Genomic DNA, 19,511 nt, shown 5'->3' on the forward strand with positions numbered 1-19,511 from the left:
AGCAGTGCCATGTACGCACCCGGGATCCCAACCGGCGAACCCCGGGCTGCCGAGAAGCGGAATGTGCACACTTAACCACTGTGTCACTGGTCCGGCCCCCAAGTATGTTTCTTTATGCTAGTTGCCTAAAAGTAGAATTTCTGGATAAAAGAACATGTACACATTTAAAAGTAATGAATAATGCTCAATTGCCTTCTGAAAAGGCATCCTCTATGTTTATTCTCAAATAGTGAATGAGTTGCTCTTTATCCACATATTACCAAGGTTGGCTACTATCCATGTCTTTTAATACTTGCCAAATAAATAAAACATGATTTTTCACTTTTAATCTTACATTTGTTTAATTGTGGTACAGGCATGCTCTCCTTGTAATATTTGTCATTTGTCTATCTCTTCTGTGGATTGCATATATGTATATTCCTTGCCAGTTTTCTCTTTAGGATATCTTTTTTTCCTTATTGATTTCTAGGAATGCATTGTTTATTCTTCTTCGCAATTTGGCATCATTAAATGTATCCTGCTTTTTTCTTTCTCATAAAGTAGAATGTTTCGTTTCAATTATATTCACTTCACTTTTTCCTGAAGCATATTTTAAAAAGGCACAACAGTGAGTCTCCCCGTTTGTACTTGTCTACTGTCCATCGTTGGACAGAGAATCGGGATTGTTGGGAAATACAGGATGTTTGATACAGCAAGGAAGCAGTTCAGTTTCTGGAAAGCTAAACAGTGAGGAGGTAGTTGGGATCCATAAAGTCATAGTCAACAAGTTAACAGGGCAAATATTTACAAATTTAATGGAATGTTTACAAATGTTGGAGAAAACGGCCTGACCTGGTGGGGCTGATTTCTTTAGGGATTGTTCTGTCTGTTGAAGAGTCCTGTGACCGACTCTGTTTATAGTATAGATGAGAAGGTACCCAGGGTCTCAAAATTGGGCAACACAGACTTTGATCGGTTGGGTCAGTACTACCTCCCTCTCCCCGCCGAAAAAAACCAAACCATATGTGTATATATATAAAAGTGCTCATACTACATTTACTTAACTCAGTTAAGTGTATTTAGTTTAGGCTTAGCATTACATATGCCTTTGAGCCTTATTCATGTTAAAATCTTATACAAACACTTTCTGTTTGTTAGTCAGTTCCCACTAAAATATTGGGGTGGAGGAAGTGGGGGTGTCTGAGGATGCTTTACATTCGAGGAACGTTACTTTTGAGTTTGTTTCTTTCTTAATGAGTTGGTACAAAAAGTACTCAGGATCTTCATGGAAAAAATTGTGTAAACTAACCTGACGTAACGAGAATGTGGCTAGGACCTTATGTTTTTAGATTTCTCTACTTGAAAATTATAAAGATCAATTTACATGTCATTTAAATCTTATGAGTGAAGCAACGTATTTATTGATAACATTTAAATCTTTATTTTAGAGCAATATACTTTGCTGCTTATTCAAACTGCAAGGAAAAGTTGAATGGTGTATTTGATCCTGATTCTACCCAGGTACACATGATTTCAGCTGCAATGGCAGGTATGAATATATAATATTAAAAAGCAAAAAAATTTTCTGAAACTAGAGACTTAATATTGATTTATGCTGAATTCACATTGTAAAGTTAAGACGATGTACTTTTCGTTAATTAGCATCTGCAAACACGATTCTTACATTTATTAGTATACAATAAATTTTGATCAGGAGGCGCATGTAAAATCTATTGTCAGTTGGCATTTTTGTAATTAGGAGTTTGTAATAACATACAGGTAATATAGTATTTACATTGTCTTGTGTAGTTCACTGAATATTTAGTGATCGCTTTTAACAGTTTAAGAATCCAACCATAATTACACTATAAATAAGTTATGGAGCTATAATTTACTCTTCTCTCCTCAATTTCTGTTAGTGCCTTTTCTCTTTTTGCTGCATGTTTTGGCTTCTGTCTGAAATGTGCCGACAGTTCTTGGTAAAGTATTCATTTTGTCCTGTGCTCAAATGCTGAAATTTTTGTGAGTGATGTATTATTGATAACTCAGAGTTACTCTAATGTACGTATTTTGAAAAATATGTTTATAGCAATCCGTGTAAATCACAGTAGACAGCACTTGAAGTTTAGGCACTGGCTATGTGTACATGCTTGCTGTAGCATTGTTTCCAGGAACTTATCTGTCATCATTGATGAGTATATATGACTCTGAATTAAAACATCTAGTCCTGGGCCTCTGCACTGCCTTAAAGATAAATTGGGAGATTGGTTTGACTAGTCTGGTTCTGGAATCATTTGCTGCCATGCATGTTGGACAAAGCCATGGCCTTTGGTTCTCGGTAGAAAATTCTCTGTGCAGTTTTCTGAGACTTTGTTGCATATTTAACCATACCTCCCATTTCCAAATTATGCTATGACTAATAAAGCGAACTATAACTACTTTCATCAGCTGTTGATCAATAAATTGAGTGTCAATTATGTGCTTAATAATAAGTGCCTTAAATTGTTAACCATTTTTTGTTTAGAAATAAATTGGATCAGTTTGAACCACATAACTTAATGAACTAAGTGTTAAGTTTGAAACACTTATTTCTGAAAGGTCAGTAGCCATATAATAAATTTAGCATATACCTTTCAAATTGTTCCAGGGTTTTTTATATTTAGTAATTGTGGACCGAGTCATTGAAGTTTTATAGTTAGAAGATACAACCTAAAGATCAAGGTGGTGAAATACTCTTGTTTGCCAATGAGGAGAGACCTCGGGCAAGTTACATAATTTACTTGAACCTCTGTTACCTTCTCCTTGGAATGAGTAGGTTGGTCTACATAGATTTGGAGTTTGAGAATTATTTAGTACCATAGAGATTATCTAGTTACAAATAGAATTATTTTTAATGTACTTTTTACAGATGTTCAATATGAATAGATGTGATTTTCCCTCTACAAATTTGAGTAGGTATAAGGTAAAAGTTAGTGGCCAATTTCAAACTATATAACTACTGTGTTAGGATCTTTAAGAATATATTTTTGGATTACCAGTTTTATGTTTTTGTTTTTTAACCCCAGAAAATTATTTTAAAAATACTGATCTTTCGTTTTTGAAAGAATTGAAGTCAAGAGAGTAGATGAGCAATCATTTTAACTTGAGGATAGTTGTTATATATTCAGTATTGCAAATTTAGAGTTTCAGAATATCTTAATTCCCACTGGAACGTATTTTTTTCATTAGAATAACTCGTCAGAATTTATTACCATATTTGTATGACATTGCAAAGAATTTCAGTGGAATTGTCATTTTTCATTTTTTTCTCAAGTGTGGACAAATGTTAACTCATAGTTATCTGTTTTTATCTATACATTGATACTATTTCCCAACTTGAACTCCTTGAATTTTGGTAAATTGATAGTCTTATACTTGTTTAGAGATTGTTGCACTATACGTTTATTATGTAATTTGAAAATACTTCTTCCGTTTGTTTGCAGTTACATTTTCTGAGAATTGTGCTTTCAGAGCTTCCTTGCACTATTCATGAGCATTAACATTTAGCTTCACGGTTTTTATACATAACTGTGTCGGTGAAACTGAACGGTCCCATGCAGACTCATTAAGGTAGACTTTTGCCCCCTTCATTCTTGAAATAATCTAGACCAGATTGCTCTGGTTTTTCTTCAGGATCATTTTTAGAGGTTGTCTAAATATGAATTGGGGGTGCAAAGTGGTTGGAGGCAGTCATGTGAAAAATCATTTTTTAACTAGCTATTCAAAGAAAAATGCTAACCTTGTCACTTCGATATCCAAAAAATGCAATTAATGATAGTGCCTGCAAGATTTTGCCACATCAAACAGCACACACTTTAAGGATTTAGTAAGATACCTTGTACATAATTTAATTCCAAGTAGCCTTAATTCAGTTTAATTTTGCATTTTATCTGTATGAACTCAAAAGTTTAGATACTAAATGTTTTCTATTAAAAAGACAGTTTATTTAAAGTAGGTCTTATTTTCATTTGTGGTAGTTTCAAGGGACTACCCTAAGAATTTGTAAATTTCTAAATTTGAGCTATAAATTTTCATGCATTGAAAAATTTTTCCAATTGCGAGTTTGTTTAATCAAGTGAAATAATGTTGCCTCTATGTTTTACCTGCCTTTTTTCCCTCTTCGTGACTTTTGTCAGGCTGAACTTAACTTAGCTATTGAAGCTGTTCTGTTGAGGGTGTTTGTGTTGTTTTGTTTAATTGAACTTGCGTATCCTTCTGTATACACCTAGACACAGGTGTGTATTCAAAAAGTAGTATTAAGTTTTTTCTTTCTTTATAGTAATTCCCAACTTTCACAAGTTTTTATCTGGAATATATTTGCTTTTATATATATTACAGATTTAAAGGGAATGAATTCTGATTTTGGGTGGGGTTATTATATTCAAACAATTACTGTTCAATTTTTTGAATACCAATAATTATTTGCTTAACATTTACTACATACCTAGTAGGTTTTATTTGCTTATAGCATTCATTGTTGTTTTTCAAGTTATATTTTTCTATTTGACTTAAAGTTTATTAAAGGTTAAGTTTTTACTCATTAAATGGAAATTTTGTTTTGCCCATGGCAGTTCATTCAACCAGATGGATGGTTGGATAGGTGTTTTGTGTGTTTGTGTGTAAACATTCTTCCTGTTTTTTGTTTTGTAGAACACAAGAAATTAAATACAAAATAATCCAAAACATTCCATAAAAATGGATGTGCAATATTACTGGCCATAGTGCAAAAGGTGAAAGGTACTATTGTAGCAACATGTATTTTATCAGAGAAAATTATGAATAGTTACAAAATGAATTTACTTGAATTTTCTGTTTGCTTTTTGGTTTTTGTTTTTTGAGATTTACTAAGTAGGCTGATAAAGAATAGAAAATTGTGATTTCAACTCTAATCATGGTAGATAATAGTAGGAAAATGGGATATGATAATCTCTAAATATTTTCTCAGATTCCCCTTTGACAAGGTTAGCATTTTTTCTTTAAGGCAGAATTGGTCTTCTTTTAGGTAAGTATTTGGACTCAAACTGCTGCAGGTGGCAGAATTTTCAGTACTCGGTACATTTTTTTTTTATTAATTTATGGCCCATTTTGATATTCCTTTCTTTTTCTTTTTTAACTTAAAATTTTCAAAAAAGTTAGGTCTCACAGTAAATATTTCTCAGATCCTTCCAATGGGATTCATTTTGTACACGTGTTTCTGATGAGGTCACTGCTTGTTGTTATGATACAGAAAAGCCTGTGTCTATTTTAGGCATTTACTGTACATTTCTCCCGAGAAAAGAGTGAGATCGTGTCATCTCATGCTCCCCATCCGCAGGTCACTTCCTGTAGAAATATGGACTAACTTAAACCTCGTGAGTACTGATCTGAGCATCTCTTGCAGCCTCTAGTATAAGAAACACACCCTGGGAATTTGTAATAGCTGTGGAATTAATAGAAGGCGGGACATGAACTTTTATTTTTGAGTTTGTGTGTGCATTATCTGACTATTTTATAAAACTTTAAGTCTGATTCCTTTGTAATATTCCTTCTAGAAGGAAGAATGGGGTAATTTTTTAGTCATCGTGTAATGAAAGCCTGGGGTCTTCAGCTTGGCCGTAATAGCCTTGACCTCCAAAGAATTTGATAGCAGTGTTTAAGATATACATGTAAATGGTATCATACCGTCCTACAACTTTTAGAAAAAGTAGTTGCTGCTTTTCCTTAGCATAACATTTAGGAAGTCTAATACAGTACTTTCCGTTCTCTTGTCTGTTGATACTTGGCTTTCTACTCTCTTGCAAAAACGTTGATCTTAAATACCTACCCTTAGTTTCCAAATAAATGCAGGATAAGAATGTATGGGATCTTAGCTGTTTTAGTTTTATAGGTTTTTTGTTTTTTTAAATTTTTTTACTAGTTTTAGTACATGTCTCTTAGACGGTTAGGTGGGCTTTGATCTTACAGAAGTTAATTGAAGTAAAAAAGTACCAAAAATGCAATACTACAGGTATCACTCACTTAATGAAACAGACATTTTCAGCACGTTTACTATAAGCAGGATTTCTATTTAATCTGGTTTTTAATTGGTTTACATTATCACTGGAGTCTTAGATTAACCAAAACTTTAAAAATTGCATTTTAAAAGTTTTTTCAAACTCGCTAATAAAATACTAACCACACCACTAACAGTATGGCCAGTATACTGCCACTGGGCTTTAACTGACTGGAGCAATATTAATTCTTCTTAACCTGCGCTAGATCCTTCATTTACCTCTGAGTCAATTTTAGTGTTTAACACGGTACTCAGAATATTAATATGAATTAGCATATTGTCAAAATGTCACCAGTTTTAAATGCCAAAATAAAAAGTTACAGGAAATTTCTAAATTTCAGTGGGGCCATTTCCAGTATCTTTGTGTATATTTGTCTTAGAAGAAATAGAAAGATAAGTTTAGCTTTGGCTGTTTTGCCTTACGATATATAATTCTAAGTTGGTGATACATTTTTGTTTCTTCCTACTTGTTTTATTTCTTGAATTAATAGATTATATATTTCTAGATTTAACTACCCTAATAATGTCTACTTAGTTTATTAGAGTCTCTTTCGTTAAGAGAAATTCATAGCCTAAAACTCAAGGACCAAAGTTTTAACTGGTAAAGGACCAATAGCTAAAAAACCTGTGGATTATGCCTAGATTGTTTATCTAACCTGATGGTCTGCTGGCAGTTAGGCTGGTGTTGTTATGAAGAGAGCTGGCTTATTATTGGGAGAGTGGAGCAAAACAGTTATTGTCAGCACGGGTTACTGATGGCAGCAGTTCCATGGGCCTAAGATGACAGCATTCTCTCACCTCAGTTTTAATGTGTCCTGTTCCATAGGTTAATTTGTGTCTGGAAATGAATTTTAGTTAAGTGAGAAATACCTGTTGTTTGCTTCCTGTCATTTTTTATTAAGATGAACAGAGAATAGTTAAAACTATAGTTTTAAGGGTGTTTAAAATATTTATTCCCAGTAACATTTATAAATCTTTATTGTAATATTTTAAAGTTTATATATGGGTTTTTTTCCAGCCTCTAATGGAGGAATTTTGTGACTTGGAGAAGAGTATTAAGCTTGGTACTAAGTTAGTATTTTTAGAAAGAGAACTTTTATTTAAAACAAAACTTGAGTGCTCATCTTCTTTTCAAATAAAGTATAATAAATTGAATGAGAGTTTCACCCAGACAGGCTATTTTTTAAAAAAGTTTCCTATGAGGATATTCCCAGTTTTAGGCTTTTAAAATTTAATAAAAAGCAAATATTTTTTCTTAAATTCAAAATTCCACAGAATGATTAATAGAGACCATTGTGAGTAATGCAGAGTATTTTGTTGGTTTATGCTGCTTAGCAGCTTTTCGCTAATAAACCCCTAATGCTGTTACAAACATTTTGTATTTAATACAGACTTTTAAGTTTAAAGATAAAGAATCATTAAATGATCAGAATACTGATATTTGATGCATATTTGCTTTAAAATATAGTTTGTTTATCTTTAGTTTTCTTTTTCCCTAAAAAAATTGAGGTTCAAGAGAAGAAAAAATAATACTCTTTAACTTTATTCTCACTTAAGCCAGGCCATGCTAGAAAAATCTCTTCCAAACGAAATATTTAAACTGGTCTGACAGTTTCTTATAGTTCTTCTCTTTCCTTTTTCTAAGAATATATGCATGAAAAGAACCTCTTTGCTAAAAATCTTCCTGACAACCCATCCCACGCTTTAGATTTTTATTATTTTAGTACTGGCTGATGCTTCAAAACTGTTGGTCCCATTCTAGTTTTATATGTATGTATGTGGTATTAAAAGCACATAAGAGAAATGGAGACTATATAATCATTATAAAATAATTATAGGAGTTATCAAACCTAACTTTTATTCCAGTTATCTTGCTTGATAGATTCAATTTGAGTATCCATTTGTGAAACATCTGGCTATTTATTTCTACAGTGTTAAAACAGTAGATTAAGGGAGTAAAATTTGAGTCAGCTAATTATCTTACATTATAGAAGGAAAAAGAACCTATGAGACTAAATTCCACCTGGTAATTAATTTAGTAAAATTGTTTGTAGATATACCCATACTAACTTTGAAAGCCAGGAAAGGTTTATAATTGGTGCTGCACTATTTGTTCACTTGAAAAACAAATTATTTCTAAGTACACCACGGCATTTTTGTTCCTGGAAGTACTTTACTCATATTAAATGTGCTGTATATTCTACCTTTCTAAAAATAATGTGCTTGACCTGCTAGTATTTGATAGAAAGTATTAAAACAGTTAAGATCCTTAGACATTTCTGCATGTAACTTTTCACTGAATTTAAAGGCCAATTGAATAAATGTAGCTTCATGTAAGTAGTTCTGCGAAGGTTGTGTAACTGATCTTAAATGTTCACAAGCAATATATTAAAACCCTGTTTTGTATAATTGAAGCAATCTTCATAAATTCCCATCATCGAGATTGCATTTCGTATACTGCTGTGGTTCCACAACACTAGGAAGATAGCAAGTAGTAGAAGATATGCACTGGCCCAGACACACGCTGTTCCAGAGATCTGAACTGACTCCTGGAGCGAGCCATCTTAGGTGCCCACCCTTCTGTACTGACAGCTAGTACATAGTACTTCAGTTTAAAGGAAACTAGAGCTGCCTTCTACCCTGAATCTCTCTCTTCAGTGTCTATAGAAGGGAGAGGGAAGTTCCAATTTGTAACTTTTTGAACTTTTGAATTTTCGTGTGTGTTTAAGTGGATGAAAATAGATCTGTCCTGTCAACCCTAACAGAAACCTTACCTCTGTGATACCATTATTTTAACAGTGTTAGTGAGTGTATATTTATATAAAGTATCCATAAGGCCAAACAACAATCCTTTCTGTTACATAGTCAACTTAAGATAACATTTTAGTAAATGCTGATGTTTCTGTTGAATCCGTTTTGTACATAGTGATTTGTGGTGTTATTTGGACCCCAGTAGCTGTTGTAGACGAGTTTGCATGCTAAAAAGCCCTGGAATACACAACATTTCTGTATGTTTGTAGAAATGGGTTTCAGAATTCAGCTTAGAGAGTAGAGGGCGCCCCTGAGGATATTCTGAATATGTTGGGAGAGGAGTTTCAGATTTTGCTTTTAAAAGAATCTTTTAGTTATGGTCAGAATTCAAGAATGTAGATTGGAAACAAAGTACAAATGTTCATGGCTGTATGGATTTGTAAAATAAAAATGTAAAGCATACATCAGTTAATAGTTTAAATATTTATATGCATTTTCTTTAATATAGATTTATATAATATTAAAAACCTTAAAGTTACTAGTGTGTTCTTCATTTTTACCAGAGTTCATTTTAAACATGTTTGTTTAGGTTTTACTGCAATCACAGCGACCAACCCCATTTGGCTTATAAAGACCCGCTTACAGCTTGATGCAAGGTATGTTAATTCATTAAAACAGAGTTAAAGTTGGTTTCAATTAGTTTTTTTCTATATATTCATATCATTGAGATTCAGTGCCAGGTGTCTAACCGTGTTTTCCCCCTCTTTTGGTGCTGAGTTTGTTTTTTAATTTTTTCCGCAAAACTTGGGTCCACTGTCAGAAGCAAAAGTAATATAGTAGTTGGCAGTATGAGACTTTCCAGGAAAGAGGGTGTATTATGTGTTGTGGGGGTTTCTTTAAAAAAAAAAGGATGTATTAACCCAGCCCAAGAAGTGATACTGACTGCATGGATGATTGTAATCAGCCTCCCGATAGCAAAGTAGCCCAATGATGTACTAGTCTAGACTGGATCTTTGCAGATCATTGCAGAGAGTCCTGGCGTGGGATTTAGCTCATGTGGTTGTAGACTTCATCTGTTAGCACTGACCACCTTACAGCAGCAGAATTCAGTGACTCAATAACTCTATATTGAGGAGGTACTGCTAGGCTCTAGAGATACACCAGGAAGCAGTGGGGACCAGCTTGAAATGGCACAGTCAGGGAGTGGTTTCTTGAGCCCATTTCAAGCAGTGGCAACAGTCAGTGCAAACCTCACAGGTCCTAAGATTAGGGCCTTTGGCATGTTCTGGGAGCTGAGAGAAGGCCAGGAGTAGTGCAGCTTAGAGTCTGACCGTCTCAACTCCTGTTGGCCTTTAACTGGAGGATGGGAGAAGGTAATGCTTTTATCTGGTGTATGATAATAATAGTAATGTTGCTGGTTTTGGAACTGTTTGAGCCTTTCAGTGTGGAGTAGACTATAACAGATTTCCACTGGTTTTTAGTTTAGAGTTTGGGAAGTAGTGTTATATCTTGTAAACTAGAGATAAAACTGACCTAAGAAATCATTACAATTATGCCTGCTTAAATATCTGTTTTCCACATTCTATCATGTTGAACTGTGCGCTATTTGGGGACTTCAACTGTCTGATTCTTGTTTGATCTGGAATAATTTTTAATGAAATCATAAGTGTTTTAGCAAAACTCAGAGTTTATTTTTTAAAGTCAAAGATCTGAAAAGTAAGACTTCACCCAAAGGTTAAAAAAAATGCAAGGTGCCAGTTAGTGTACTGTCAATGGGGGCATGTTTCAGTATGTTACAGGACGGACCTATAAGGGATCCAGGAAAAGCGTGGCTTGCAACTCTTTAATGGTATTTTTTCACTTATCATTGTAACTCAAGCCAGCACAGTTTTTTAGGCTTGGAGATGGGGAATGGGATGGGGTTGGAGTATAGTGAAAGGTTGATTTGAGGATGCTAATTTCTGACACTGAGATCAAGAGCAGGGTGAAATGTTTGCCTCTTACTTTTGGGACTTGTAGTTCTTTTAACTTTCTTGTGAGGAAGGATCTGATGGCAGAAACTAATTTCAGTTGGTTGCATGGATCATTCAACTAAAAAGCTATTTATTTATTCAATATCATTAGTTGAGGACAGTTATTACTTCAAGACAATCATTAGTTCATAAAACCAGAGGAATCCGTAGGTTATTGGGTAGGTGTCTTAGTTGTGGTTTTATCTTATGTGAGAAATAGGTTATGTATAATTTATAAATAGGTAAGTTTTCTATTTTTTTCCCCTGTGGGTAGCATTTAAACCCGGTTCTTATGGATAAGGTTCTATTGGGGGGATCATAGTGTGAGGTGTAATAAATATTTTTACAAACTCAAAATTATATACTTGTATAAAAGTAGATGCTGCACCCTTAGGGAGCACTGAAGAAGTGTTCTTGAGCACAGTGCTTAATGAATGCTTCTAACTGTAGAAGGCCTCATTCAGTGTCCAGCAGGATGCGGAGACGAAAGATATGGCTGTTGACTTTAAAGGATCATAGGAAGTTTGACTTAAATTCACCCAGTCACTTTTTGGGAGAAATTGAGTAGAGTTGAAAGATTCCTTCAGGTGCACAGAAATTAGGCTAATCATACTGCTTGCTTTGTGATGTGCTATCATTGTTGTGTCTGTTATTCTTTTTTATGCATTATTAAATTTAAAAAATCTTCTCTGTTGTGTTAGAACTAGATTTAATATAATGAGGGTTTTTTGTTTATTTTGTTTTTGTCTTGAACCGCGGTTGCAGTGTATTTGGCCTAAGGGATTCCTTTGTTTATCCTGCAATGCAAGCTTCAGTGCAGATGTGACATTGAAGATTTGATGCAGTGTATTTTGCATTTAGTAAAATAAATTACTTAAATGTTACCCATCTAATATGACAAATTGGTACAAAAGAATAGGATTTCTAAAATGAGCATTTTAAAATTCTGTTTTGACTTCTTCATGATTTAGAGAGGGGAATGACATACTTCTACTATATTTTATTTACTTTAGTTAAAAACCTGTACTGTTTTATTTAGATTAATAAGATTTTTCCTTTTTGCTTTTCAGGAACCGTGGGGAAAAGCGAATGGGGGCTTTTGAATGTGTTCGTAAAGTGTATCAGACAGATGGACTTAGAGGATTTTATAGGGGCATGTCTGCTTCATATGCTGGCATATCAGAGACTGTTATCCATTTTGTTATTTATGAAAGTATTAAGCAAAAACTACTGGACTATAAGGCTCCTTCTACGGTGGAAAATGATGAAGAGTCTGTAAAAGAAGCTTCAGATTTTGTGGGAATGATGCTAGCTGCTGCCACCTCAAAAACTTGTGCCACAACTATAGCATATCCACATGGTAAGAGGAGTTGAGTTTATACGAGTAATAATCTGTTAATTCAGGAATATTTTCCCCACCTATTAGAGCATTTAGAAATTTTACTGAATTCTAGTCTAACAAAATACAGCTACTTAGGAGTTCCTCACAATGGGATTCAATCTGTATAAGTAACATAAGGCTGTTTTAATACTCAGTATGTGCTGTAGGAGCATGGTGGTGGATTAGCGTGTGCTCTGGACAGTTAGATTTCAGCCCAGGAGCAGTCAGGTTCCGGCCATGTGACCTTTGGGCAAGTTTTGTTTTTTTAAAAACAAGGTATGGATGTAGGTGCTATACTAGGTACTTTATATGCATTATTGCTAATCTACATAAAAATCCTACAAAGTACTCATCTTCTCTTTAAGTCAAGATGTGCTAGAACATCACCGAATTGTTTTCATGTTCAAATGGGAAAGAAGGAATCTGAAAATTAAATAACTGGCTCAAGGTCACATAGCTTACTCAGTGGTGGAGCCCAAATTTGGATTGAAGTGTGTAAGCCCAAAACCAAGCTATTCTATATTATTTCACGTTAGCAAGTAAGCATATATGAGTAATTTCTCTTATTTCTGTCTTTAAGTTTTACAGTATTGGCCTATTTCATTAATAGCTAAGGAAATCACTTAAGAATTTGGCTATAGCATGTGGAAGGTTTTTTGTAGCTTTTGTTGTTTTAAATGCAGCCTTTGATTTTGGTATGTTTGAGGCTGGTTGTTACGCTGATTACCATTTTCATTCACCTTGGAAAGCTAAGGCTCTGCCGGTAAAGCTGTATCAGGAAAAATGAAACAGGACCAGGAAATGAGTATTTGCTCTAAAATGGAATTTATGAGTAAAAGCAGCTCTTTAACCAGTTTCCTGGGGGAACTTGCGCACTTGTGTAAGACAAGGCAGAAGAGGACAGGATCAGCCGTACTGTTTAGGCTCCGACCTCCTGTGGGAGGACGAGGCTGGTGCTAAGGGGAGTGAGAGTGTGGAGTCTAAGCACTCTTCCTTCCGGTGAGATCACGTCCTTATGAGAAGAGTTAGAGCTTAGAAGCAGTGTTTTGAAGTGGAATGTATAAATGGCATGAATTTTTCAAGAGAGGACACAAGACATTTCAAATATATTAACATTTGCAGTGAAAATGGCTTTAGGGCATTTCCCTCAGGCCCATCCCAAGTACTCTGGTGAGAAATTTTGGAAATAATGGGTGCGAAAAGAACAGACTCTTAATAGTAAGCTCTGAATTCTGGTCCCGGCCTCTACCCCGACTAAACCTCTCAGTGCCCTGATTTCCTCACCTTTTAAAATAAAGAACAGATGGACTAACTGTAACCCTTAAGATTCCTTGCAGCTCTAAAACTTTATGATTTTTGCTTAGTTCCCTCCCAAATGGGGCCTTTTACCTGACAGCTGGTGCACTAAACATTTTCAGCCTTATCCATGTGAAATTTCATGTTGGTATATGTGGACCATTGTGAATAGATTAATAATTCTCTTTTTTCATTGTTCTGTCCACTTTTCTTTAATCTTTTCTACTTGTTTCTCGCTGCATCTTTCTGTATTCATCTTTGATGCCAACTCCGTTCCCTTTCCTACTTCTTCACCTTTTCTTATATCTGTTCTCCCTTGGATCTGTATCGAGTATGCAACTTATACTCCTGTTTTATTCTCTTTTACCATTCAGAGATCTATGGAATTTTATAATCAGTTTACATGATTTTAGCCAGCTATCTTAGAAATTTGATGTTATACGGTGACTGGTTTCAATAAGTTACACATTAAAAATCTCTCCTTTTTTATCCTAAGCATACACTTACAGACTGATAGACGGGATGTGTTCAGTATTGGGAAGGCATAAAGATATCACTGATGTTTAAATAAAATGACTTTATTTTTTTCCTAAACAGAAGTTGTAAGAACGAGACTACGTGAAGAGGGAACAAAATACAGATCTTTTTTTCAGACACTATCTTTGCTTGTTCAAGAAGAAGGTTACGGGTCTCTCTACCGCGGTCTAACGACTCATCTGGTGAGACAGATTCCAAACACAGCCATTATGATGGCCACCTATGAACTGGTGGTCTACCTACTCAATGGATAGCAGCCTCGGGCTGCCATGATATAAAAAGGGAAGACCAAAAGATGACAGTGGACCATGGAGTATCGAAGCAGCGTGGTGGACAGAAGAATAGTTGGGAACATGTAACTATGCCTAGGTGGAAGTTTGGTTGTAGGAATTAAAGTGATCACAACCACATTACTTGGCCTTTTCAGTAATGTAAAAAAAATCTCAGCTGCCTCCAAGAAAGAGCCTTCAGAAGCACTCCTTCCTCAAAATTGCCATTTTCTCTACCATGTCCGTGGGACACAGTTGCATTTTATTGATCTGTGGCAGTCAGAGTAGTGTTTATTCCATGAGCGCTTTTCCGATCTTCTAAACAAAGCCATCCCTAATTATATACTATACTGTAAGTATCCAAAGATAGTATTGACAGTCATAAGTTTCTAACTTCAGGCTGCTGTTTAATTCGTGTAAAATTGTAAAATAACACCAATAATAGTGAGAGCCTCGGCGTTCATGTTTCCTTCAGAGGCTCTGGCACAATATTTTAAAGTTAATTATTTAAAGTTAATTAGTAGTCAATGTTTTTGACAAGCAATGAAATAGTGTGTAAATATCTTGTATGTTTTTAGCTTTAAAATGTTTTGGTTTTCACTGCTTACAGATGCTTGATGTTTAGCATAATGTGGACACTTAGATTGTTTGTTAACATATCAAAGTCAAATTGTAATCATTTGGGACAAAATAAACCAGTAAAATGTTGATTCGCAGTCCTTTCAGTAACTTGAGCATGTCCTCGTATCTTGTTTAACGTTATGATACATGAATGAGTGCAGTTGTCTTCAGTGATTTATTAGTTACGAACTCGAATTATCACCTATCATCTAGGTAGAATTTTCTTAAAGTGGAAAAAATTTACCACTTAACGAATCTTTCTCTATTTGCTTTCACGTTAAGAATTTGAATCTTTGAATTGTTTCTAGAAGATCTGTATAGATTGCCTTTATTTTGTAGAGAAAATGGTAATTTTCAGCTATGCCATTGCAAGTTTTTGTGGTTTTTTTGTTGTTTTAAGGCAACATAAATATCTGGGGCAATATAAACAGAACAAGGGCCCTCTCCTGTCTGAGTAAGCAGGTAGAGATCGTAATTGACGTAAAGTTTTGTAAATGAACAGACTGCTTTGACAAGAAATTTATTCTGTCCTAATTTCTTGAATGGTAACTCATAGAAAGTCACGTTAATTCAGAGTAAGTGTGCTAACAGGATATAGCTTTTACATTTTGCTATTGAGTTAAACTGCACCATTTAATACTTTAAATGTATTATATGTATGGCCCTTATAAAGATATTTGCTGTAACTCTGTTAAGAGACGTTTGCTTATGGATGTTGCTATACTGATGTATAAAATTTCTAGTTAAGCTCCAGTGTGGTACTCATTTCAGTATGTGTGACCCGTACATTTTGTGCAATGGCTGTATCTTAAGAATGACTCTGTGGATGCACTTTGTGGCCTTTTTTTGGTGGATGAGAGTGGAGAGAACTCCATGTTAAGATTGTTTTTTTTAAACATTGGTCATGTATTAGGCAGAAATAGTGTTCGTAACATTTTTCTGGGTTTTAGGGTTGTTATTTTGGAGATCTTTAATATAAATGTTTTAAGTATTCTGTGTACACTGTAGTGCCCCTAACGTAGACATTTTAGCATGTCATTGCAAGCTTTCTCTGCTGTCACCAATGAAACATAGTGCCCTCTTAAATTCCTCCACCTTCTTAACTTGTAATCAGCAGGAACTGGATGTTTTTGAGGTGCTTCGATTGGAATTAAAAATATTCCAATCTGTTAGGAGACCAAAGGCAAATTTAGTTTCATTACCTTTGGAATTATTCGTACCTTTTATGGTGAATTTCAGCTTTGATATTTATTATGAGGAACATGCCAAAAAAAAAAACAGTAACAGGGGTTTTAACTTAAATCTGTAGAGAAAGTCTCAATCTATAGTGTTTGCCTTTTCACCTGCCACTTACACTGCCTAATACAGTGCCATTTGCCTTGTGAAGACTCGTAAACATTAGTTGTGTTGAATGTAGGACAGACTCTCCTAATCTTAACGATCTCAGTACTCCACAAATGACTAAAGATGATATGAAAACCAGCAGCTAAGGAACATTTTATTATTTAGTTGTAGCAAATTATAACAAGTGTCCTTCAAGGATGAGGATGTATTCTATTCCTGTTTGTATTTAGCAAGTAAAACTTACGTTGGCCTTTAGTGCATTATATTCAACTTTTAAAAGTGAGTATTACGTATGTAGTAGAAGGAAGAGACCTTAGACTCTTAGACTTTCTTTGTGCACAAATGGAAACGAAGTTGAAGTTTTCCCCAAAGCACAATCTGCTGTAGTTTACTTTGTGTGTGACAGAGATAATTTAAAAAAGAAAACTATGTGTATAAATTGTATATAAAGCTTATCTCTGAAACATTTATTTGGAGTTTTTTTTAATTGATACACATAATTAAAAAGAAAAACATACTGAAAGCATTGGACTTTTTTTTTTTAACTGTTTTCATCTGTTTTCTATCAGATAACTTTTTTTTCTGGTATAGAGGTAGTCAGCATTCTTCAGATTGGTATGTGCTTTTATGATAGAATCTTCTCAGAAAATTGAACTGAACTTAAAAGCAGTAAATACTGAAAGAGCATACTCTCCTAGAGTGGCAGATAGAGTTCTAGTACCTGTAGCTTATAGAAGCAGTTTCCTAAATTTCAAGTCCAAATCTAAGAATTACCAACCCTGTGATTGTGGGATACCATACAGTGCTTTGAAACCCAGGAAACAATCACCAAAGCTTTGTCTTAATTTTCGTTGTGTCTGTAACTTTGTGGACCTGACCTTACTAGATGGGGCCCACAAGTAATTGATTTGTACCTGAAACCAAGATAGAGAACATCATTAGATGATTTAACCCAGGCTTTGTCTCCTAAGGCCTCGTGCCCATTGTGTAATAGCGTTGTTGTATTAGGACCAGCAGAGTTCAGGTGGTTAGAGATAATGAATGTTTTTACTCTCTAGAGTGTAAACATGTCAGTGTTTTTAGATTTGTTTTAAATCAAAAAAATTTTGACTTGAACTTGAAGAATGTAAGTGCTGGAAATCAGATGTCTATCCTTTTCCTCCTCTAGCATTGTTTGTGCTCGTCTTTTGTTGCTTTCATGCTCTTCTGCCCAGACGGTTAGTACTTTGGGCTGATAAATAGTTCAGCCTTTTTCTCCTTTAATATTGTTCATGACTTTAACATTCCTAAGAATACAAACATTTCTGATTTAAATTGGAAGGAATTTTAATTAAATAAAAGTGTTTAATCTAATGTACTAATTTTCTCTCCACTCAGATCTCTTCTCCATCATGCCCCTATATTTCTTGTTAATCCATACACTGCTTTTATGCTACTCCTTTTAGAAACTGAAAATTCTAGTTTCACTCAGTTTTTGTGTTAATGTTGTGAATGTGTACCCCTGCATATGTGAATAATTAAATTATGACCTGTCAGTCATAACTAAATAATCAACTTCAAAAGAGTTGATTATCTTTTGACCATTTATGTGAGGTTTGCTATTCTTGCATTTATGTACATGGCTGTAAATTATATGCATTTACTCTGTATTTATGTTAACTAGCTGAATTTTATTTGAATTGTTAAAATTCAGAAAAATAAAATACGCTTATGAAAACATGGGATTTTTTTTCCTATAATGTATTTTAATATTTTGCTATATTTCCTATAATGTGTTTTAATATTAATATGGTGAGAATATAATCACACTCTTAGGATTATGTGTAGAACAGAAGTACTAGCAGACAGGTCTAGATATCTCTAGGACGCAGAAGGTCAAATAACCTAACTCCCTCCTAGTTCGCTGAGAAATTTCTCCTCTTCTCTGTTCTCCACAGGCTGGTTGAACCTTATGTCCAGTACTTTTCATGTATCAAAACATCCACCTGGGAAAGGACATCTGAGAAATTTTTAGCCTGAATAGGTTATTTGATTGATACCTCCTAAGGTTGTAATGGTTTTTTAACATTAGGAGCTTTTTTTGTTTTAATGTTGGCCTTTAGGAAAGCTAAGAATATTTAGTAAAGAGCTGGAAACTTGTTTGGATAACCAAATGGATCCACATATGCTGGGTTGAAATACAAGTTGAAACAGATGTGTTAGGTAGTGCCTACCCACTTTACCCATTTTGTCTTTTTTTTCCTCCTTCTCCCCAAGGACCCCCCAGTACATAGTTGTGTATTCTAACTGTAAGTCGTTCTAGTTCTGTGTGGGACACTGCCTCAGCATGGCTTGGTGAACAGTACTGGGTCTGTGCCCAGGATCCAAACTGGTGAAACCCTGGGCCACTGAAGCTGAGTGTGTGAACTTAACCACCCAGCCACGGGGCTGGCCCCTGTCTTAAGTTTTCTCAAATTGTACCTGTTATCAAACATCACCCTGTTTTTGTGTTTTTGGTTTTTTTCCTGCTTTATCGCCCCCAAATCCCCCCAGTATATAGTTGTATATTCTAGTTGTGAGTGCCTCTGGTTGTGCATCACCCGGTTTTGTAGGTAAGGAAACCAGGAGAAATTTGTCGTGTTCCGTTTCTTGAAGTTTAAGGTAAACCTCAATCATTTGGTCTACTAACAGTCCTTTTTCCACGGAAGACTGAAATAGTGGGTAGAGTGAAGACAGTGGCAAAATAATGGTGGAGGTTGGCCCGGCTCAACTCAAGTGTCCCAGTTTAGGTTGTGCGTGTGTGTGTTCCAGACTGGATGTCAGGAGCTGTGATGGAGGAATTTGTGAGTTTATGATTTCTGAAGTTTCAAGTGTGACCTCTACACAACTGAGGAAACTCAGGCAAGTGAGCAAAGTATAAATGATTTTATTTTTTAATTTTTGCACAGACTGGCTGGCTACCGTGATGTATATATGGAATCAATTCAGTAATTAATTCATAGAGTGCTATGTTTATATGATTTTATGTGTTTCCCAATAGCTTATAGGTTGCGGGAATAGACGAGTGACATTTAGAAGGATATTAGTCACAACTGGGCTTTTGTGACTTGAGTGTTCTGAACCTTAGTCTTGTGTTTACTTACTACATTATTCATCAGCACTTGGGATGACACTGAGATGGTTAAAAAAAAAAGCCTCTTCATTTAAAGGAAAGACCTATGAGGATGCGCTCAGAATGAAACATACTGGGGAGTAATGAGAAATGGAGCTAA

The 19,511-nt window shown here is 34.9% G+C and overlaps 1 protein-coding gene across 1 annotated transcript in view; it reads left to right on the forward strand.

The window, feature by feature from the left end:
- Positions 1-17,977, forward strand: part of SLC25A36 (solute carrier family 25 member 36) — a 34,490-nt gene extending 16,513 nt beyond the window's left edge. The window contains exons 4-7 of the mRNA XM_070577571.1: positions 1,428-1,528; positions 9,390-9,456; positions 11,883-12,172; positions 14,087-17,977. Coding sequence (XP_070433672.1) covers positions 1,428-1,528; positions 9,390-9,456; positions 11,883-12,172; positions 14,087-14,280 — 652 coding nt within the window. The 3' untranslated portion in view covers positions 14,281-17,977. The remainder of the gene's footprint in view (positions 1-1,427; positions 1,529-9,389; positions 9,457-11,882; positions 12,173-14,086) is intronic.
- Positions 17,978-19,511: the final 1,534 nt, after the last annotated feature.

This window comes from Equus przewalskii, chromosome 15, assembly GCF_037783145.1.
Source record: "Equus przewalskii isolate Varuska chromosome 15, EquPr2, whole genome shotgun sequence".
Classification (NCBI taxonomy): domain Eukaryota; kingdom Metazoa; phylum Chordata; class Mammalia; order Perissodactyla; family Equidae; genus Equus; species Equus przewalskii.